Genomic DNA, 17212 nt, shown 5'->3' with positions numbered 1-17212 from the left:
GGAGAAGGAGGACAAAGTGCACCTGTTGGCTGAGATGGCTAACCTGCGGCAGAATAACCAGCGGCTCCAGGAAGAGAGCCACTCGGCCAGCGAGCAGCTCCGCAAGTTCAGCCTGCTCTTCACCGACCCCCCGCAGAGGAAGTGAGCTCACACGAACACAGGAAGTGACCTCGGAGAGAGAGTGCGAGAGCATCCGCAGAGAGAACTTGTGACCTAAGCCAGAGAACGATGGAGAGGAGGGAAGAGGTTAGGATAAAGGGGATTTTAGTGGAAAGACAGTCACAGTGAGTTTCATGCTGTTGGGATTGAGTGGGGAATGGATTTGTTAGTGGGTCTGGTTAGGCACTGTGGAATACATGGGCAATAGAAAATAGAAGTTAGTGTGTGAAGTGATGTACAAGAAAATAAGAGAGGGAAAGAACGCCCCCCCCCCTACATTCTCACGTTCTATCCCTCGCCTGCTGCTTCTGTCACATTCCAACCACACCATCTCCCTCCTGCCTCTCCTAGAGGGGTAGGATGGTAGGGGAGAAGAGGAGCACTACCTCTCCACCACTGACCTGCTCTGGGGAGAGAGACCTGTCGTTATGCCGCCACCCTCTCTGTGGTGCACCACCCACAACCAGAAACCCTGCCTCGCTCTGGGCTGGACGGACACAGGGACTGCAGAGAACCAATGGATCCCCGTTGGCTCATCTGAAACCGAATTGCCTAGACAGAAGAGCCTGCAAGTAGACACGCCTATTTTTTTTTTTACTCTAAAAGAGTCCCAACACAGCACAAGCTGACTCCCTCAGCCTGTGCACCCAGAGTGAATCCCTCTGTCCCTGCTTGTAGGTTTTTATTTTTGTACACACCTGCGTCAGTAAAAGCCAATAAAGAGGAGAGATGTTATGAACTGTAGAACACTAGATCACCCAGAGAGGCCTAATACTGTTCCTGAAGCAAATCAGCCAAAAACAAACACGAGCTCTGGCTCAAAAAAAAAAAAGGACTCCAACTCCCAGAATGCTCTGGGAGACGTGTGTTTATAAAAGATGTGGTACTGTACTTTTGCCCATGTGGTTCAACATATAGCTTGAACACATGCATATTGTACTGATACGCTTTGTTGAGTGTGTGTGATAGGCTGGCACGGGGCATTTCAGTCATGAGCAAGCTGTATTATGACAGCTATGCTAGTGAGATGAGACGAGGCATCTTGTTCGTTCATAGACAGTATATAGTGTCATAAACTCAATGATAGTATCTGAATCTCGTTTTTTTTGGCTAACGGTCAATGTTAAAGGTATTTACAAATATCTAAGCAGTTTTTTTTTTTTTTTTTTACATATGTAGAATTATCATATTTAGTGGTTTCTGTTTTGTTTACCAACTGCTAGTACACACATCTGTGTGCATTTAGAAAATACATAGAAATGATCTCTTAAACACTGTAGCACCTGTGTCATGGTACAATAGCTGTGTGTGTGTGTGTGTGTGTGTGTGTGTGTGTGTGTGTGTGTGTGTGTGTGTGTGTGTGTGTGTGTGTGTGTGTGTGTGTGTGTGTGTGTGTGTGTGTGTGTGTGTGTGTGTGTGTGTGTGTGTGTGTGTGTGTGTGTGTGTGTGTGTGTGCTAGAATGAAGGGGTATTATACATACGTTTTGCTAACAGTCCTCGTGTCTGCAGAATCAAACTGAACAATTTATACACAACTGTGAGACCTAGCTAAATAACTTAAGTAACTTATCTTGTGGTGATGGGTCTGTGAAACGTGTGGCCATTTCAAAAACAAAGAAATGTCCATCCGACAGGAATACACTAAACTAAATCAACACACAAACGTTCTCCTAACTAGCTTGGTTATATTCTCTATAGAAACTATTTTTCTTACCGATGTGCATCTTTGTGTCCATTATTTGTTATGAATGTGGGATAAATGGAGGGGAGCGCGGAGCTGGCAAAACCAACGGTGTGGGTTCCAATTCTCGTTTGGGCCACATCCATTCACTAAAATTATGAAACTGTCTCCTGAAGGACCATATTTCTATTTTCGTTCCATTAAATGTAACCCCCTAGCACAGTTAAGTTGTCGTAGAACCCCTTTTCAGGAACCCCCTGCCCTGCCTCAACTGGAATCCTGTCTTCCCTTCACTACTCTCAGGACCCTTCACAGACATCCCCTTTTACGGACTGTACTATTTATTTGTATTTATTGTTTTGTGTGTGGACATGTACCTATATGGTGTAAACCCTTTGTGACTGGATCGGTGGACATTCACATGCATATGGCACAAAAACACAAACATACGAAACAAATTACACAACCCTGCCCTCACTCTTTCAAAAACATCTGTACATTTACGAGAGACATTACATTTAGATAAGAGCAACATATACAGTACATTGGGAAAGTGTTCAGACCTCTTTACTTTTTCCACATTTTGTTATGTTACAGCCTTGCTCTAAAATGTATTTAATAATTTTTTCCACTCATCAATCTACACACAATACCCCATAATGACAAAGCGAGAACAGGTTTTACAAATTGTTGCAAAATGTATTTACTTAAGTATTCAGACCCTTTGCTATGAGACTTAATTCAGCTCGGGTGCATCCTGTTTCCATTGATCATCCTTGAGATGTTTCTACAACTTGATTGGAGTCCACCTGTGGTAAATTCAATTGATTGGACATGATTTGGAAAGGCACACACCTGTCCACAGTTGACAGTGCATGTCAGAGAAAAAACCAAGCCATGAGGTTAAAGGAATTGTCCGTAGAGCTCCGAGACAGGATTGTGTTGAGGCACAGATCTGGGGAAGGTACCAAAATATTTCTGCAGCATTGAAGGTCCCCAAGAACACAGTGGCCTCCATCATTCTTAAATAGAAGAAGTTTGGAACCACCAAGACTCTTCCTAGAGCTGGCCGCAAAGCCAAACTGAGCAATCGGGGGAGAAGGGCCTTGGTCAGGGAGGTGACCAAGAACCCGATGGTCACTCTGACATGGCTCCAGAGTTCCTGTATGGAGATGGGAGAATCTTCCAGAAGGACAACCATCTCTGCAGCACTCCACCAATCAGGCCTTTATGGTAGAGTGGCCAGACGGGAGCCACTTCTCAGTAAAAGGCACATGACAGCCTGGCACCATCCCTATGGTGAAGCATGGTGGTGGCAGCAGCATGCTGTGGATATGTTTTTCAGCAGCAGGGAGACTCGTCAGGATAGAGAGAAAGATGAACGGAGCAAAGAACAGCGAGATCTTTAAAAACCTGCTCCAGAGCCAGGACTTTGAACCCCGCTCAAACATCTCGACTGACCTGAAAATAGCTGTGCAGCGACGCTCCCCATCCAACCTGACAGAGTTTGAGAGGATCTGCAGAGAAGAATGGGAGTAACTCCTCAAATACAGGTGTGCAAAGCTTGTAGCGTCATTCCCAAGAAGACTTGAGGTAGTAATCGCTGCCAAAGGTGCTTCAACAAAGTACTGAGTAAAGGGTCTGAATACTTATGCAAATGTGATATTTTTTTATAAATGTGAAAAATGTGGGGGTATTGTGTGTAGAGTCATGAGAGGATAAAACAATTGACTCCATCTTAGAATAAGGCTGTAACGTAACAAAGTGGAAAAAGTCAAGGGGTCTGAATACTTTCCGAATGCAGTGTACAGACATCTGTCTCCATTTCTCTGTGTACTGTAAGCTGCCTCATCCTCCTCCAGCCAGTTATATCATCTTGGACATACCAAGAGCAACTCAAACAACCCTACACACTCATGTTATCACTGAAGCTCAGCAAATGTGCTGTGATGTTGATATCTGCAATGTCTTAATCTTTATTTAGTTTATCTGTGTGTGGAGGGGTATGGGTGTTTTTAAGGATTTAGTTTGGCTGTATTTGATTTCAAGAAAACTGTAGTTATATACAGTACCAGTCAAACGTTTGGACATTCAAGGGTTTTTCTTTATTTTTGCTATTTTCTACATTGTAGAATAATAGTGAAGACATCAAAACTATGAAATGACACATGGAATCATGTAGTAACCAAAAAAGTGTTAGACATATCAAAATATATTTTATATGCGAGATTCTTCAAAGTAGCCACCTTTTGCCTTGATGACAGCTTTGCATCCATCAACCAGCTTCATGAGGTAGTCACCTGGAATGCTTTTCCTTCACTCTGCAGTCCAACTCATCCCAAACCATCTCAATTGGGTTGAGGTCAGGTTATTGTGGAGGCCAGGTCATCTGATGCAGCACTCCATCACTCTCCTTCTTAGTCAAATAGCCCTTACACAGCCTGGAGGTGTGTTGGGTCATTGTCCTGTTGAAAAACAAATTATAGTACCACTAAGTGCAAACCAGATGGGATGGCGTATCGCTACAGAATGCTGTTTTTTATTTTTATCGCTACAGATTTCTTGTGTTTTTTGGCCCAAGCAAGTCTCTTCTTATTATTGGTGTCCTTTAGTAGTGGTTTCTTTGCAGCAATTTGACTGCATGATTCACGCAGTCTCCTCAAACCGTTGATGTTGATGTGTTTTACTTGAAATCTGTGAGGTACAATCTGAGGTGCAGTTAATTGACGATTTATGAGGTGCAGTTAACTCTAATGAACTTATCTGTGGCGGTCCTCATGAGAGCCAGTTTCATCATAGCGCTTGATGGTTTTTGCGACTCCACTTGAAGAAACTTTAGAAGTTCTTGAAATGTTCTGAATTGACTGACCTTCATGTCTTAAAGTAATGATGGACTGTAGTTTCTTTTTGCTTATTTGAGCTGTTCTTGCCATAATATGAACTTGGTCTTTTACCAAATAGGGCTATCTTCTGTATACCCCCTTACCTTGTCACAACACAACTGATTGTCTGAAACGCATTAAGAAGGAAATAAATTCCACAAATTAACTTTTAACAAGGCACACCTGTTAATCTCCTGGAATGCATTTCAATTATTTCATTGTTTTGTTGTCTCCACTATTATTCTACAATGTAGAAAATAGTAAAAATAAAGAAAACCCTTGAATGAGTAGGTGTGTCCAAACTTGTACTGTACATGTTGAACATAGCTCGGTGCATCAATGTTGCATGTGCACAAATCACAAATGGTAACATCGAAACTTGGTAAATGGATCAATTGTATGAATCTTTTTTTTTTTAAATGTCTAATTTATTTTTGGAACATATTGGCCACTTTTGCGACATGAAAAATACAAAATAGTGAAATTAAGAGGGTACTTAATTTACTTTTATTTCTGTATATGCTGTTTGATTTTAAATCTTTGTATAAAGCTGATTTGTATGATTTACATCGTTTTTCTTACTTTGTTGGCGCATTCTGCACGAGGCAGGAGTGCTTTATGCATTGACAAACTTACGGTTGAACATTGTTTTCCTTGGGGATGTTGTATCAATGACTGTACATTTTAAAAGTGTAAATTGTTTTCATTATTTTATAAGAACATATATTAAAAATCTTTCATAATGATAGAATCTGTCTTTTTTTCTTTTTTTTTGGCAATGGTATTTTATTTTAACTAGGCAAGTCAGTTAAGAACATTCTTATTTACAATGACGGCCTACCAAAAGGCCTCCTGCGGGGACGGGGACTGGGATTAAAATAAAAATATAGGACAAAACCCACATCGACAAGAGAGACACCATAACACTATATAAAGACAGACCTAAGACAACAACATAGCATGGCAGCAACACATGACGGCACAGCAAGACAACATGGTACAAACATTATTGCGCACAGACAACAGCACAAAGGGCAAGAAGGTAGAGACAACAATACATCATGTGAAGCAGCCACAACTGTCAATGATTGAGTCTTTGAAGTAAGAGATTGAGATAAAACTGTCCAGTTTGAGTGTTTGTTGCAGCTCGTTCCAGGCGCTAGCTGCAGCAAACTGAAAAGAGGAGCGACCCAGGGATGTGTGCGCTTTGGGGACCTTTACCAGAATGTAACTGGCAGAACGGGTGTTGTATGTGGAGGATGAGGGATGCAGTAGGTATCTCAGAGGGTTTTATAAATAAGCATCAACCAGTGGGTCTTGCGACAGGTATACAGAGATGACTAGTTTACAGAGGAGTATAGAGTGCAGTGATGTGTCCTATAAGGAGCATTGGTGGCAAATCTGATGGCCGAATGGTAAAGAACATCTAGCTGCTCGAGGGCACCTTTACAGGTCAATCTATAAATTGTCTCCGTAGTCTAGCATGGGTATGATGGTCATCTGAATCAGTGTTTGTTTGGCAGCTAGGGTGAAAAGAGGAGTGATTACGATAGAAGAAACCAAGTCTAGATTTAACCTTAGCCTGCAGCTTTGATGTGCTGAGATGACAGTGTACCATCTAGCCATACTCCCAAGTACTTGTATGAGGTGACTACCTCAAGCTCTAACCCTCAGAGGTAGTAATAACACCTGTGTGGAAAGGGGCATTCTTCTGACCAAACTACATGACCTCTGTTTTGGAGGTGTTCAGAACAAGTTTAAGGGCAGAGAAAGCTTGTTGGACACTAAGAAACCTTTGTTGTAGAGCATTTAACACAAAATACGGGGAGGGGCCAGCTGAGTATAACACTATCATCTGCATATAAATGGATGAAAGAGCTTCCTACTGCCTGAGCTATGTTGTAAATTGAGAAGAGCATGGGACCTAGGATCGAGCCTTGGGGTACGCCTTTGGTGACAGGCAGTGGCTGAGACAGTAGATGTTCTGACTTTATACACCAATACTCCTTAGCTGGCCAACAAGAATGGAATGGTCTACCGTATCAAAAGCACAACATTGCTTAGAATCAAGGGCAATTGTGTCATTTAGGACCTTTTAACCTTTCTGGACTACCCATCCCGGATCCGGGATCATTCTCATCAGAAACGCTGAATAGCATAGCATAGCCTAGCGCCACAGGGATATAATATAATTTCATGAAATCACAAGTCCAATACAGCAAATGAAAGATAAACATCTTGTGAATCCAGCCAACATGTCAGATTTTTAAAATGTTTTACAGCGAAAACACAACATATATTTATGTTAGCTCACCACAATATCCAAAAACACACCGCCATTTTTTCACAGAAAAGATAGCTTTCACAAAACCCACAAATAGAGATAAAATTAAATCACTAACCTTTGAACATCTTCATCAGATGACAGTCATATGACATCATGTTATACAATACATTTATGTTTTGTTCGATTATGTGCATATTTATAGCCACAAAACGTGGTTTTACATTGGCGCCATGTTCAGAAATGGCTCCAAAATAGCGAAAGTAATTACAGATAGCCACGTGAAATACTCATCAATAACTTTAGTAAAAAGCACAGCATGCAATAATCTGAGACAGCGCTCAGCCATTCTCCGCCATGTTGGAGTCAACAGAAATACGAAATTACATCATAAATATTCCCTTACCTTTGATGATCTTTCATCAGAATGCAGTGCCAGGAATCCTAGTTCCACAATAAATCGTTTTTTTGTTTTATAATGTCCATTACTTATAATGTCCATTACGCAACTTTGGCTAGCATGTGTAGTTCACGTGTCCATCGAACTTTACGCTAATGAACGAAAACTTCAAAAAGTGATATTACAAATCGAATAAACTGGTCAAACTCAGTTGAGAATCAATCTTCAGGATGTTTTTCTCATATATATCCAATAACGTCCCAGACGGAGTATTTCTTCATGTCTATCTAATGCATTGTAGACAAGGATATCACATGCCCTGTGTGCGTGGCCAAAAACTGGCAATCTGCCTGACCTGTCACTCCAAAGGCTCTCATCCGGTCCCACATGAAGCTATATGCTTCATTCCACGTTCTACTGCCTGTTGACATCTAGTGGAAGGCGTATGAAGTGCATACAGATCCATAAATATAAGGCAATTGAATAGGCGATGCCTTTCACAGTGACCCATTTCACAATTTTCACTTCCTGTTTGGAAGTTTGCCTGCCATATGAGTTCTGTTTTACTCACAGATATAATTCAAACAGTTTTAGAAACTTCAGAGTGTTTTCTATCCAATAGTAATAATAATATGCATATCATATGATCTAGGACAGAGTACGAGGCTGTTTAATTTGGGCATCAATTCATCCAAAAGTGAAAATGTCGCTGGCATTGGCAACTTCCCTAAGAAGTTTTAAGGTTGCAGTGACAGATTCATAACCTGAGTGGAAACCAGATTGCGTACCAGAGAGAGAACTATAGATGTCAAGAAAGCCAGTCAGTTGATTATTGACAAGTTTTTCCAACACTTTTGATAAACAGGGCAAAATAGAAATTGGCCTACAGCAGTTAGGATCCGCTTGATCTCCCCCTTTAAATAAAGGATGCACTGTGGCTGCCCTCCAAGCAATGGGAACCTCCCCAGAGAGGAGAGAGAGGTTAAAAAGGTCAGAGATAGGCTTGGTGATGATAGGGGCAGCAACCTTAAAGAAGAAACATTGGGGTCAAGATTAAGGAGCTCCTTTAGCACCTCGGACTTAGTGACCGCCTGCAGAGAGAAACTTTGTAGCGGGGCAGAGGAAAAAGAGGGAGGGGCATCGGGGATAGTCGCATTAGAAGGGGTGGGAGATGAGGAAATGTTGGACGGGCAAGGAGGCATGGCAGAGTCAAATAGGAATCCTGACATAATGCAGTGGTGATTAAAGAGTTCAGCCATGTGCTCCTTGTCAGTAACAACCACATCATCAACATTAAGGGACATGGACAGCTGAGAGGAGGAGGGTTTATTCCAGGTCTTTAACCGTTTCCAGAACTTCTTGGGGTTAGACCCACAGAGAGAACTGCCCCTTAAAGTAACTAACTTTGGCCTGAGTGCACTTATTGCTCATTTGCCTGAACGACAGCCAGCCTGCCTGAGTATGCGTGTGCCGAGCCTTTCGCCAAATGAAATTCTTGAGGTGGAGTAACTCTGCCAGATCACGGTCCAACCAGGGGCTGAACCTGTTTTTAATTCTCATTTTCTTTATGGGCGCGTATTTGTTAACAATACCACTGAAAATATTAAAAAAGAAGGTCCAAGCGTCATCGACAGAGGGAATTAAGCTGATTCTATACCAATTTACAGAGGCCAGGTCATGAAGGAAAATTTGCTCTGAGTTTTTTAGCAAGCATCTTTGACAAATCAGGACAGGATGTTTCACTGAGGAGCCATTACGAACACGGGCTGTAAAACAGTGATCACTAAGGTCATTACAGAAAACAGACTGATACCTGTCAGGATTATTTGTAAGGATAACATAGAGGAGAGTGGTGTTTGGAGTCAAAGCTTGTGGGATTGGTGATAATCTGAGAAAGATTTAGGGAGTCCCATTGCTTTAGGACTTGGTCAGGTGGTTTAAGCATGTCCCAGTTTAGGTCACCTAGCAGGACAAATTCAGACTTAGTGTAAGGGGCCAGGAGAGAGCTTAGGGCATTTAGGGTAAAGGCCGGTGCTGATGGTGGCCGATAACACCCAGCAACAGTCAACAGAGTTATTTGAAAGTTTAATGCTTAAAACCAGCAAATCAAATTGTTTGGGGACAAACTTGGTGGAGACAACCCGAGCACTGAAGGTGTTCCTTGGTAATGATTGCCACTCCACCACCTTTGGAAGATCTGTCTTGCCGAAAAAAGGTTAGAACCAGAAAGGTTAACATCAGTCTTCAAAACACTCTTTCTTAACCACGTCTCAGTAATGACTAACACATCTGGATTGGAGCTGTGAACCCACACTTTCAATTGATCAATTTTAGATAATAAGCTTCTAGTGTTAACGTGCAGAAAACCCAGGCTTTTACGAGAGCAGAAATCAGTGAAGCAGATAGAGCACAAATCAGAATTGGGTAGCAACAGTAGATGGGTCTGGGTGTACATGTACATTTCCAGATCAATCAGCAGTAATACAATCAAGGCATGGCAGAGGACAGGGAGAGCTCTTCAGTGTTGATTTATAACATTTGAATGTGCATTAGATGACAAGATCATATTGTACAGCAATTTCATCAAGTAACATGAATACAAAGCCAGGGAGAGGTGGTTAGAATAGGATGGGAGGCCAAGAGTCCATGTATCCAAAGTCCCGAGTGTGGGAACAAACAGTCTGGCCCATGGTTGGGTAAACAAGCAAGTTCATAGTCAACACTGCATGCAGGAGTCACAAGGCAAATAGCATAAAGCACAAGAGAAAAATATAACGAATTGGGGCTAGCCATTGTAAATTCAGACTCACTTGCCCCAACAGTGCGTGTGCTGCATTTAACTATTTGATGACATGAACAGGTTTTGGTTGCGCGTGTGCATGTAACCTGAGGCATACAATGTATCGACTGAATTCTCAAATGAAACACTGAATGGAACCAAATGGAACAGTAATGTCAAAGAAGCGGCAACAACGTTCCTCTGGCTCAGACACTGCATGCAACCAATGGTCATCGACCTTCAGATTGCTATAACAGATTAACAAAACTATAAACGCAACATGCAACAATTTCAAAGATTTACAGTTCATATAAGGAAATCAGTCAATTGAAATAAATGCATTAGGCCCTAATCTATGGATTTCACATGACTTGGAATACAGATATGTATCTGTTGGTCACAGATACCTTAACAAATATTTTTGTTCAGTAGTTAGCTAGCTGATACGTTAAATACCTATCGATGCTTTGTAAGAGCTGTCAGACGGGGACTGCGCCTTTAAAATAAGCCCTTGCCTCGTCACTGTCAACGAAAACCCGGAAATCAGGCCCCAAAAAAAGCAAGTTGTGTTGCGTTATCAGTGGATTCGATTACTTCAGTTAGGTGAGAAGCTACAGAAGTTACAAACCACGTTAGTTGCTGCATCTACCTATTGAAAATAAAAGCCGAAATCAGGTGTAAGACATTTGAGAACAACGGATTTTAGATAAGGAAGAGTAGCCTAACCATCGATAGATTCATGATATCGATAAATGTTCAACTCCAATGAAGCAAGCCTAAGGATGACACTAGACTGATCGGAGACCGGGGATAGATCATAACAGGCCTCATTGAAAGATGGTTTTGGCATGTAGAAGTACATGTTTCCATGAAAGGGTAGAGTATAATTTGTATAAATGCCAAGGGAGGCTTAGGGTAGCCTAGATAATATTATTTAGGAGTCGAGGTATGGCGTTGCAAATACAAGCTATTACAATACTATTATAAAAGAAATGTGCAACGTCTGGTGCAATACTGCGAAAACTTCAAAATAAGACGCTAAGCTGAATTGCGGACTCTATCTAACCATATAATAGGTGCAGTTTCACTGTAAATTCAGTTCGGGGACTGACACGTAGCTGTAGATAGGGCCAACAGGGAACGAGCAGCTGCCGTCAGTTTCAGTTATAGAGATACTGGTCTTTTTCGTTCTAACCGTGTTTTAGAAAGCTTTGTTATGTCGAGAACTAGTCGACGCTACAAGCCTTTGCAGGCGAATAACGGTGCTCTCCCTGGTTGCAACTCGGTTCGGATGCCCCGTGCTCGGGTACTGGTCTTCTGTCTCTTGGGTGTGCTGACTCTTGCTATGGTGTTGGGCTTATATTTGTCCAACGAAACAAGCAGCAACCGCAACAACAGAATCCCCGTCGTAGATTTGGCAAAAGACAGGGTAAGAAACTCAATCAATTACTGTACTATTTACAGTTGCGGTAGTGATTGTTGTTCAGGTACAGTTGGCACACAGAATGGTGTCACTGAGGGCTTCAGTGATTTGAGGTTTGTTATTGTGTGTTCTATTCCATGTGTTCATCTCTTGCTCTCTCTCTACCACCCACCCACTCATTCCTCTGCTCCAGTTATCTCATAAGGCCAGTAAGTCTAATCCATCCCAGGTGCGACGGCTGGTGTCCCAGGTAGACGGATCACGCCTGTGGGAGACTCACCTTAGGCCCATCCTCATTGAGAGACTCCCAGGAACCCTGGGCAGCCAGGCTGTACGCCAAGTGAGTGGATCAGGTAGACTAGGTGACAATAATGATGCATTTATATGGTTTCTCACAGCACTTTCATGTAGGAAAGAGTATATCATTTCTAGTTAAAGATCAAACGAAATGCCTCTAGTTCACACCCTTTTCTCATTTCTTTATATCAGCACATCTCCTCCACATTGTCCTCCCTCTCCGCTGGCTGGACAGTAGAACTCGACTCTTTCCTGTCGCCAACGCCTCGGGGTCAGGTCACCTTCTCCAACATCATTGCGACCCTTGACCCCGGGGCCCCTCGCAGGTTGCTGCTGACCTGCCACTATGACTCCAAGGTCCTACCCCCGGACCCCCGCGTCCCAGAGAGGGTGTTCCTGGGGGCCAGCGACTCAGCGGTGCCCTGTGCCATGATCCTGGAGCTGGCTTCTGCCTTGGACGCCCAGCTCAAAGCCCTCAATCAGCAGGTACCATGTCCTTCAATTTATTTCCAGGGACTGCATTTTAGATCTGTTTATCAGTATAAGAGATTTTGAGATAAACAGTCAAATGTTCAAACAGACCTGTCCCAAGTTGGCAGCAAACAAAATGCAGTAGCACAATGAGCCTAACAATGTGTTATCAGGCATTGTGGTCACAACCATACGTGTCTGATTTCCCCGCTTAAAATATATATTTTTTTTACATGACATGAGAACCCGTCTCATTCTAAGGGCAGCAGGCAGTTTACTCAGATATACAGAATAAAATACTGCAATGGAAAGAACAGAGAACTGGTGAGGGAGAAAGAGCGAGGTGAGATGCTGAGTAGCTGGGTTTCTCTCCCTACACTCTATCCCCTCCTTTCTCTCTGCAGTGTAGAATATAAAAGTGCTGACTGTAGCCTTGCAGAGAGTAGCCCTGTTTTTAGCAGCAGACTCCATCCTCTGTTTAGCGGTGTCCCCCCCAGAGACTAAATTTGGTAGTCAGAAATACACGCAACCACACACAGCCGAACTGCGACATCACTGCAGCCTCACACAAAATAAAATAAACTGCAAGAGTGACGTTGTTGTTGGGAATTGAGATGTGATGAAATGACATTGCCTTGGCCTTTACTTGGCTACCAGTTCACCAGTTGGCACAGAGCAGAACATTCTCACCACTTTCTCCATCTAATGCGATTAAACCCTACCTCCTCCCTCTGTCTCTGTGCTCTAGGCATCTGCTGTAACCCTCCAGCTAGTGTTTTTTGACGGAGAGGAGTCGTTTGAGGAGTGGACAGCCACAGACTCTCTCTACGGATCAAGGCACCTGGCAGAGCGCATGGCACACACACCCCACCCACTAGGCTCCACACACACCAACCTGCTGCAGGCTGTGGTAAGACACCTTTGTGTGCACATTAAAATATGGCATCCACTCACTCTCACCTCCGTCCATTTTAGGATCTCTTTGTTCTACTGGACCTACTTGGTGGTCCAGACCCTTTGATTGTAAATCACTTTGACAACACTGCCCGCTGGTTTGACCGTCTCATCGCTGCAGGTAACACACACACCCCAGGGAGGGTCAGTTCCCTTATTGTCGTTGTCTTTCTGCACTCTGTGTTTTAACCCTCCTCCATCCATCCCTCTCAGAGAAGAGGCTGCACAGGCAGGGTCTGTTGACCTCTCACCCCTCTGAGCAGACCTACTTCAGGAAGGACGTGTACCTGGGCCCTGTGCAGGACGACCACATCCCCTTCCTACATAAAGGTGGGAGGGTGTGCTCATATACAGACAAAATGACATACAGTTGTGGCCAAAAGGTTTGAGAATGAAACAAAAATATTAATTTTCAAAGTCTGCTGCCTCCGTTTGTATGATGGCAATTTGCATATACTCTAGAATGTCGTGAAGAGTGATCAGATGAATTGCAATTAATTGCAAAGTCCCTCTTTGCCATGCAAATGAACTGAATCCCCCAAAAACCATTTCCACTGCATTTCAGCCCTGCCACAAAAGGACCAGCTGACATCATGTCAGTGATTCTCTCGTTAACACAGGTGAGTGTTGACGAGGACAAGGCTGGAGATCACTCTGCCATGCTGATTGAGTTCGAATAACAGACTGGAAGCTTCAAAAGGAGGGTGGTGCTTGGAATCATTGTTCTTCCTCTGTCAACCATGGTTACCTGCAAGGAAACATGTGCCGTCATCATTGCTTTGCGCAAAAAGGGCTTCACAGGCAAGGATATTGCTGCCAGTAATATTGCACCTAAATCAACCATTTATCAGATCATCAAGAACTTCAAGGAGAGCGGTTCAATTGTTGTGAAGAAGGCTTCAGGGCGCCCAAGAAAGTCCAGCAAGCGCCAGGACCGTCTCCTAAAGTTGATTCAGCTGAGGGATCGGGGCACCACCAGTACAGAGCTTGCTCAGGAATGGCAGCAGGCAGGTGTGAGTGCATCTGCACGCACAGTGAGGCGAAAACTTTGAGGATGGCCTGGGGTCAAGAAGGGCAGCAAAGAAGCCACTTCTCTCCAGGAAAAACATCAGGGACAGACTGATATTCTGCAAAAGGCACAGGTATTGGACTGCTGAGGACTGGGGTAAAGTCATTTTCTCTGATGAATCCCCTTTCAGATTGTTTGGGGCATCCGGAAAAAAACAAGGTGAACGCTACCATCAGTCCTGTGTCATGCCAACAGTAAAGCATCCTGAGACCATTCATGTGTGGGGTTGCTTCTCAGCCAAGGGAGTGGGCTCACTCACAATTTTGCCTAAGAACACAGCCATGAATAAAGAATAGTACCAACACATCCTCTGAGAGCAACTTCTCCCAACCATCCAGGAACAGTTTGGTGACGAACAATGCCTTTCCCAGCATGATAGAGCACCTTGCCATAAGACAAAAGTGATAACTAAGTGGCTCGGGGAACAAAACATCAATATTTTGGGTCCATGGCCAGGAAACTCCCCAGACCTTAATCCCATTGAGAGCTTGTGGTCAATCCTCAACATTTACATTACATTTAAGTCATTTAGCAGACGCTCTTATCCAGAGCGACTTACAAATTGGAAGAGGCGGGTGGACAAACAAAACCCCACAAATTCTGACAACTCCAAGCATTGATAATGCAAGAATGGGTTGCCATCAGTCCGGATGTGGCCCAGAAGTTAATTGACAGCTTGCCGGGGCAGATTGCAGAAGTCTTGGAAAAAGGGTCAACACTGCAAATATTGACTCTTTGCATCAACTTCATGTAATTGTCAATTAAAAGCCTGACACTTATGAAATGCTTGTAATTATACTCCAGTATTCCATAGTAACATCTGACAAAAATATCTAAAGACACTGAAGCAGCAAACTTTGTGGAAATAAATGTGTCACTCAACTTTTGGCCACGACTGTACTATCACAACACTGCGTCGCCTCGGCTGATGGGATTTTGTCTTAAGAAATCACTTATATCCTGCATTTCTTCTTTCTTTCACACCAACCCAGGTGTTCCTGTGCTTCATGTCATTGCCACCCCCTTCCCCCCGTTCTGGCACACGCTGGATGACACGGAGGAGAACATGCACCGACCCACAGTGGAGAACCTCACCAAGATTCTGGCTGTGTTCCTGGCTGAGTACCTGGGCTTTTAACCACACCTGGACCCACCATTGGACTGGTCCCATAAACGAGAACCAACAGATTACATGGACACCTTTTAACCACAGTGTAGGAAATACAGACAGGGGTTTGGGGCAGTTTTGCCCTGACGTTGCAAAAGACTAGGAGAGATAATGTTCCTCTGTCACTGGACAGGTTCCATCCACTGAAACCAACACTCATAGACACATTGATCTGAGAGCAGAACTACCATCAAGTTACCCTGCTGGATGTAGGCAGCTTGTATCACAGAAAAACCTTGATGGTACACGTTCATGGAAAATAACTGGAAGAGGCCTTTCTGTGGATTTTAATATTCTCATCGGCTTGTTTTTTTAAAGTCTTAAGGTAAAAGGCAACGCTAACCTAATCCTTTATGCTATATGGTCATCTGTTGTGATTTTCCAACACTCAGTGAATATCAGATTTTAGACTTGATTTCATGCAATAATCTCATTGAGCTGACATTGAAGGTTATATTCACAGAGCATGGCAGTGACCGAAAAACTTGAACATAATAATGAATGACATTAAAATGGTTGTACTATCACTGGATATCTTCTGTATGCATTACCTCTCCCCAAGAGGTTTCAGCCGGTCTTGGTTTAGCCACGGAGTTGTATTTCATCTGTCTCACATCTTACCAGAGTGCTGATTTCAAAAACGGCTTAAATCAGAAAAGGTGTAAATAAGCTGTGTAAGAACACAGCTGAGTCAAAAACGTCAGTCAGAATCTCATAGGCCAGATTGCCTCTGCGGCAGACAGGCAGTTTACGTACGTACACACACTGGATGATGTTTAAGCTCAGTGAATAGGAATCATCTCACACTCGTCCCTATGGGACATACAGACAGAAGACTACAGTGGGAGAGGCTGTGTGCTTGTCCTGGCTGTACTAACATTTGGCCGTGGTTTCTCTCAGCTGCAACCTGGGTCGTGTTCAGGAAGCATGATATGGGAGCACTTTGTTTTAAAACATTGTTTATTCCCAAATGCTTCAAGTGCTTGTCAATGATTAGGTCTGATGACACATTTCTGTTTTCAATTAAACTATTTAAAAAATGTTTTGCTTTCGTCTTTTGACTGGATTTAACACAACCTACAATTTTCGGTACAGGGTATCATGAAACTATAAAGCTAAGTTACTCAAAAGATTGAATGGTCTTACATACATTTCTGACAAGTGAATAGTGCCTATGAAGTGAGCATACTATACATGATGGCTCAGGTAGTGAAGAGATTCAGAGTTGTCCCCCACCCATATGGCTCAGAAGTGGGGGCTGTGAGGGGTTGGGGGCAGAAGAGGGGACTGGGGCTGCCTGGAGGTAAACGTCCATTGTCAGGGAAGGGGTAGGCCTTTGGGTATGCTGCTCCTGGGGTTCTGTTGGAGCCAAGAGGTGGTCCACAACCTTTCTGTTCCCTAAGAGGAGAGAGCACGTCAGTTCCCTGGTTGTGCCAGAAGAGGGTAGTGGTAGTCCACTGCAAAGCTGTTAGCTAAATGAGAAGTAGTGCAGTCCTTTAAAAAAAAAAGAGGATTGACTGCAGACAATAGAAATTAAAGGAGAGATGAACATTTAGAAACTCTTTTAGAACTATTTCTCATGAAATGTATTAGAAGGAGAAAGTGAAGACTCACCCGGTAGTACCGTGAGCTGCTCGGTCTCGTT

At 43.2% G+C, this 17212-nt stretch overlaps 2 protein-coding genes across 3 annotated transcripts in view; both read left to right on the top strand.

Moving 5' to 3' along the window:
• The window catches only part of LOC120018674 (signal-induced proliferation-associated 1-like protein 3), a 35576-nt gene extending 34055 nt beyond the window's left edge, over positions 1–1521 (top strand). The window contains exon 21 of the mRNA XM_038961875.1: positions 2–1521. Within this exon, the coding sequence (XP_038817803.1) occupies positions 2–145 (144 nt within the window). The 3' untranslated portion in view covers positions 146–1521. The remainder of the gene's footprint in view (position 1) is intronic.
• A 9212-nt stretch (positions 1522–10733) lies between these two features.
• LOC120018413 (glutaminyl-peptide cyclotransferase-like protein) lies at positions 10734–16610 on the top strand. 2 transcript variants are annotated; one of them, XM_038961595.1, is made up of 7 exons: positions 10734–11614; positions 11838–11948; positions 12098–12391; positions 13125–13286; positions 13352–13451; positions 13544–13660; positions 15392–16610. In XM_038961595.1, exons 1-7 carry the CDS (start codon positions 11402–11404, stop codon positions 15535–15537), a joined length of 1143 nt encoding a protein of 380 aa, XP_038817523.1. In that variant the 5' UTR covers positions 10734–11401; the 3' UTR covers positions 15538–16610. The 2 variants fall into 2 exon arrangements, with proteins under 2 accessions (XP_038817523.1, XP_038817522.1); XM_038961594.1 differs by having other exon boundaries at positions 10735–11614; positions 11802–11948.
• Positions 16611–17212: the final 602 nt, after the last annotated feature.

Source organism: Salvelinus namaycush, chromosome 23 (assembly GCF_016432855.1).
Source record: "Salvelinus namaycush isolate Seneca chromosome 23, SaNama_1.0, whole genome shotgun sequence".
Lineage (NCBI taxonomy): Eukaryota > Metazoa > Chordata > Actinopteri > Salmoniformes > Salmonidae > Salvelinus > Salvelinus namaycush.
Note: the sequence above shows the minus strand (reverse complement) of the source record. Positions and strands in the feature narration are given on the sequence as shown.